We start from the raw sequence: 5,396 nt of genomic DNA, 5'->3' as shown, positions 1-5,396 counted from the left end.
TGCCTGATTTGCGTCGTGGAGATGTAGGAGCTGCGGATGTTCTGTCTCCTTGATCATAACGGATATGCAGGGCTGCTGTCGATTCCTTCTGTACGTGCTTCGAGTAACAATGACCTATCTGTCTTGGGGTTTTGGGGCGATCGCGCTTGTAATACCCAGCGTTATATGTACTGTATGTGGTTCTACGTCGGAACCTCCGAGTTCTGGTAGTTCAACTGCATCTTATGGATTTTTTTACTGCTTTGCTATCATCGCTCATCAGCGCCACTCCACCCCGCCCAGCCCCTCTCACCTTCTGCGCTGCGCTGCGGTCCACCTCTGCTACTATGCTGAAATACTTTTAAGTGCCTAGGGCTTCGGAAAGGCGCTATATAAATAAAATGTATTATTATTAATAGTAAAAAGTAAGTACCAAAAAGGATAGAACTTTATTTGTCGCCGGGGGAGATTTGGCTTTTTACAGAAGCTAAATAAATATATAAATAAAGATAGAGAGATAGATAGACGCACACTATGGTCTGAACACACCAGAAAAACTAAAAAGCAAGAAAACCTCTGGCTTGGTAATTACAGTCACACTAAGGCATTATATTGGCGATGGTATAAAGAAGCTATATTTTTAATCAAAAAAGAAACAATATAAAGTAATTAGTAAACACTATGCATTGAAATATATCTTTTGGTTTTTCTCATTTTTTTCCTCAGCGGGATCCGAAACTAAACATCACGAGTATCTCACGCAGTTAGTAACGGTGACGTCACTGTCTATGCCTCATTTGATTGGCCACTTTCGATTAGATGTACAGTATAGGATTGCGACATCAGAGCTTTATAAAAGCAGGCGACAGGTACGGCCTCATTAGCGGCGAGGTGCTCACTGGCGAAAGCTGCATGTAAGGCCTGAGTTAACGGGTCAGCGTCCCGGACTGACTTTGGAGGGTAAGCTGCTGCTGGGAAACTGATGAAGAAACACCTCCTACTACTTTTCAAGTACAGGGGATTAGTCAGAAAAGGGAAAAAGAGTAAAAGACGAAAATGGCCAAGTATATATTACGGAAGGCTGAACCCAAGGACGTCTCTGACATACTGCGACTCATAAAGGTAAGCGCTGTCCGTCTTTACATTGAGATCCCTTTAATGTTCTGTGGTGTAACTGACGAATGATTAAATCCAGTCAGTGATGTCTTTACGAGTAAGGAATATTTAAAGATATATAACTGAAAGATCAGAATACATGTGCGAAAGTCTCCAGTTAGATATTACAGATTAAAAGTTAGAGGGAAGAGTTTAAAACTTTTTTATTGTGAATTCGCGATGCCAATTGTCTGTACTGTATTAGAGGAAGTGCCTTATCCAAAAAAACTGAAAGCGAATACGGAATGAACGGTGTCGTTCTGCTTATGTAAGGAGAATCGAGAGGTTTAGTAAATCCCGAGCTGACCCCCCCCCCCCCCCCCCCCCGCGCAATTTCCGTCATAAATGAGTCAGAGGCAGAATGACGAAGGTTTATTGCGCAACAGGACGCGATGGCCTCGAAATGCAAATGATTTCAGTTAACTCAAGTGTTGATCACCGACATGTTTAGCTTGTTTACCACGTTGCAAAAAAACTGCCTCAGTCAGTATGTTTGTGTGTATTTTTCAGTGTCATGATTTGGCTTAACCTATTTGTTTTTTTTTAGGAACTTGCTAAATATGAAGAAATGGAAGATCAAGTGATCTTGACTGAAAAAGGTACATTTTTCAATATTCTATTGATGTAAATTTTAGTTTTTGGACCCAGTCCAATTATAACTTTATTTTTCAATGTATTTAGCATTTATGTGCGTGTATTAAAAGAGTCCTGTCTTGAAAACTGACATTTTTTGCCCATTTGTCTTCGTGGTTAATCAGTAGGCTTAGCCAGGTGTGTGCTGTCTCAAATTTAGAAGAAGTAACATTTCAGTAGATTACAGTCTTAATATACTACTAGTTTGGATTTTAAACATAAATCTTAACAAATGTGAAAATGAATTGTGATTTAACAGCCCCACTCAAACATTTTAAAGCCTCTATTTGAAACCTACCTTAACTACAGTGTGGTTAACTGCTACTGTACTTTGACATGGTAAACATACTTTGAAGTGTTTCTAAAAGCAGCTGTTTTAATTAATGTAAATGAAATGGCCCAGTTTAGATCCTCTATGACCCTGAACTGGATTAAATAACAATTAAATCCGTTTACTGAGCACCTTTCTGACCTACTCAAAGCACTTTACATAGACAGTGGGAGAACCATCTCAGCCTCTCCCAATGTGTAGCATCCAGATGGATGATGTGACCTTGAAGTATTTTGACACTCTTGATATCCTTCTGCTGTGAAACATTCTGACCTGTCATTGTTTACACATGTCTTAAACAACTATTATCATACACTGATCATTTCTGTATTATCTCTATATATTATTTATTATATTACATAGCTATTGACTATATTTATGTATCTAGACTGCAAATACCATACATTGCATCAATGTTCATATTGCTAACTACACGTCAATATTGCTGCTACTTCTTTGTCTTATTTGTGTTTTAATTTTAAATTTAAATTTTAATTCTATTTTTAATTTATTATTTGCACGTCATGTTGTTACACTGGACCCTGACCTCCGCAATTTCGTCTGTCTGTATACTTATATATGGTTGAGATGACAATAAAGTTCACTTTGACTTGACGGCAGCCATTCTTGTGTCAGTCTGTTCACCACATTTGAGCTATTAGGTGATAAACAAATGAGAGAGATACATTAGCCATTTAGGGGCTGGGGATAAATGTAGTAGGCCGTCATGGGCAATTTAGTCCGAACATTGGGAAACACCCTACTCCTTTTGAATGATGCTCAGCGATCTGTTGTGACCACACAAATCAAGACCTCAGTTGTATATCTCATCCTAAGGATCAAGCAGGGTTTGAAAGCATTGTTTTAATTTTCATTTCAGAAGTATAAATACCTGCTTTCTTGTTTGTTGCAGAACTACTAGAAGATGGATTTGGTGACCACCCTTTCTACCACTGCCTTGTTGCTGAAGTGCCAAAGGAGCTTCAGTCCATTGAGGGTAATCCTATTTTTTCATTACTAGGCTATCAATATATAAAAGTATAGGGCATATACCAATTAATTGTAAAAAAAAAAAAAATTCTGCATTAAAAAGTGAAAGTTAAAAGTTTATACATTACAACAAAGTACTTAAGATGTATCTTGTCTACTGTGGATGTGAAGTGTAAAGTATAGGATGAGAGCATGCTACTATATTTACCCTACTTTTGTTGCATTCTGTATTGATGTTGAAATGTATTCTCTCAATTTATCCCCAATCTTCAGGTTACAGTCTCTAGCTTTGCCATGTACAAGGCCCTTGGCATGTACATGGGTGGGCGGGGAGGTAACTGAAAGATCCATTACTCAGTAACATTCCTAAGAGGTAAGGTCCGATGTGCCATGACCCATTGCCTGAAACTGTACACGGTAGATCAGAACTTTACTGGTTAGCAACAGACTCTCCGTGCACCTTAACAAGGTGATAAAGAAGTATTCTTTTCTGCAAAAACAAATTTTGTTTGTGTAAACTGACAAACAAGTGACATTGGCTTTTCTCAGTGATTCCAGTGTAATGGTTTGAAGATTACTTCTTGCAAAGGGTGTTTGTTTTACTACCCTCACCTGTTCTAACTTGAATCCTGCCCTTGGCCAGATGGGATTACTGCTCTAGTCTGGTTGCAGTCAATTCAGTGCTCGTCTTTGAAAGGAGCGCTGAGTGCTGTCTGTCATATTGATGTATGTGAGATAACTTTGTAGAAGGTTTTGACCTACCGTGTAAATTGTGTGGCTTTTGTTATTCCTGTCTACTGTTAATTTCAAAGCAGGGTCCAGGGTTTGTAAATGCTGAGAAGGGTAAAGATTCTGACCTTGAAAAGCAAGTTGTTGGTGTCTCTGTGCACAGTCTTTGGTTTATAGTAATGTATTTTTCTGACGGAAACCTGTCCTTGACTTCACTGGTTTGTAAAGGTTCTTCCCCTTAGTAGTTGTATGTTTTTTTTTTTTCATGCTAATTACAGATTGAACGTGATAACACTTCAATACGCTGATAATTTAATTATTTGCTTTTTTTCCTTGTAGGGTACACTGTCGTTGGCTTTGCAATGTACTACTTCACCTATGATCCTTGGATTGGAAAACTCCTGTATCTGGAAGACTTCTATGTCATGAAGGAATACAGAGGTATATTCGTCCTTGAATTTTTGAATGAAATTTCATATCCTTGTAAATCTTACATTTTTTTTTAAACATGGGTTTAACGTTTTGCACGTCTTATATTGCAGGTTATGGAATAGGTTCAGAAATCTTCAAGAAGTTGAGCCATGTAAGTAAAGCTCATACAGACTTTTAAGATAAATGCACAGAGAATGTCTGTACTTATTTATTTGTTTATTTTTAACAGACTGCAGTAAAAACTCGATGCAGTGGTATGCACTTCATAGTTGCAGAATGGAACACTCCATCCATCGAGTTCTACAAGCGGCGCGGTGCTTCGGACTTGTCATCGCAGGAAGGATGGCGCCTTTTTGAGATTGACAAGGAATTCTTAGTGAAAATGTCAAAAGAGTAAAAGTGCATATCATGTGAATGCAGATTTTGAAATATATTATCCTCATAATGAACACGTGTTCAAAGATTATTCTTGCTTAGTATACTGTAAAAGTGGTGCTTTAAATTAGATCTTCTTAAACGTTTCTGCTCAATTATGTATTTTGTAATTTCATGTAAATGTGTAATATTTTTATTTATATTAAACCTTGAAAGTTAAATTTCAGGCATTTTTTTTAAATATTCCTTAATGTGAAGTCTAAAAGATGCACATGATTGGCCCCAAAGGTTAATTCCCATCTTGGTAATAATCAAAATTCAAAAGCTCGAAAGACTTCATTAGCTAGCACTTCAGTTTAGTTGTTCATTCTTTTGTACGTTAGGGTCTAGTGCTTCTTACTGGCACTTTTATTGTCTTTGTCTCCCTGTCCTGCTCCAGAGCCAATCCACTGATGCTTTTTAAGTTTTCACTCAGTAAACATCTTATTGTTTGTAAGTTAATGTGACAGAGTGGCCAGTCTTAGCACCATCTGAATGACTCATGCATTTCCATTCCACCCGCCGTTGTCTCCATGAACTGCCCCAAAACTACTTTCAGGTCTTCACTCCACTAACATTCTGGTTTGCTTTTTGCCCCAGAGATACACTCATTAGTTAATCAGTTTAATTCAACTCACAGCATACTGCATTATATAAAATAAGAATCTCACACACCTAATTAAAGTTACAAAATAGTGATGAAAATTAAGAAGTATGAAATAAATGCCAATAG

General features: G+C 37.6%; 1 protein-coding gene across 1 annotated transcript; it reads left to right on the top strand.

Moving 5' to 3' along the window:
- Positions 1-832: 832 nt before the first annotated feature.
- Positions 833-4,845, top strand: sat1a.2 (spermidine/spermine N1-acetyltransferase 1a, duplicate 2). The gene is made up of 6 exons (XM_028799430.2): positions 833-1,101; positions 1,682-1,733; positions 3,012-3,095; positions 4,157-4,258; positions 4,360-4,400; positions 4,479-4,845. The coding sequence occupies exons 1-6, from the start codon at positions 1,036-1,038 to the stop codon at positions 4,644-4,646; spliced, it is 513 nt and encodes a 170-aa protein (XP_028655263.1). The 5' UTR covers positions 833-1,035; the 3' UTR covers positions 4,647-4,845.
- Positions 4,846-5,396: the final 551 nt, after the last annotated feature.

The sequence above is a fragment of the Erpetoichthys calabaricus genome, chromosome 4 (assembly GCF_900747795.2).
Source record: "Erpetoichthys calabaricus chromosome 4, fErpCal1.3, whole genome shotgun sequence".
NCBI classification, from domain to species: Eukaryota; Metazoa; Chordata; class Cladistia; order Polypteriformes; family Polypteridae; genus Erpetoichthys; species Erpetoichthys calabaricus.
This window is presented reverse-complemented; position numbering and strand designations above follow the sequence as displayed.

Bases quoted from the DNA above. Each gene is read 5' to 3' on its own strand.
- sat1a.2 (XM_028799430.2), top strand. From the start codon at position 1,036: ATGGCCAAGTATATATTACGGAAGGCTGAACCCAAGGACGTCTCTGAC. The intron at 3,096-4,156 runs GTAATCCTATTT...TTTTCCTTGTAG, and splicing joins GGAGCTTCAGTCCATTGAGG to GGTACACTGTCGTTGGCTTT. The intron at 4,401-4,478 runs GTAAGTAAAGCT...TATTTTTAACAG, and splicing joins TCTTCAAGAAGTTGAGCCAT to ACTGCAGTAAAAACTCGATG.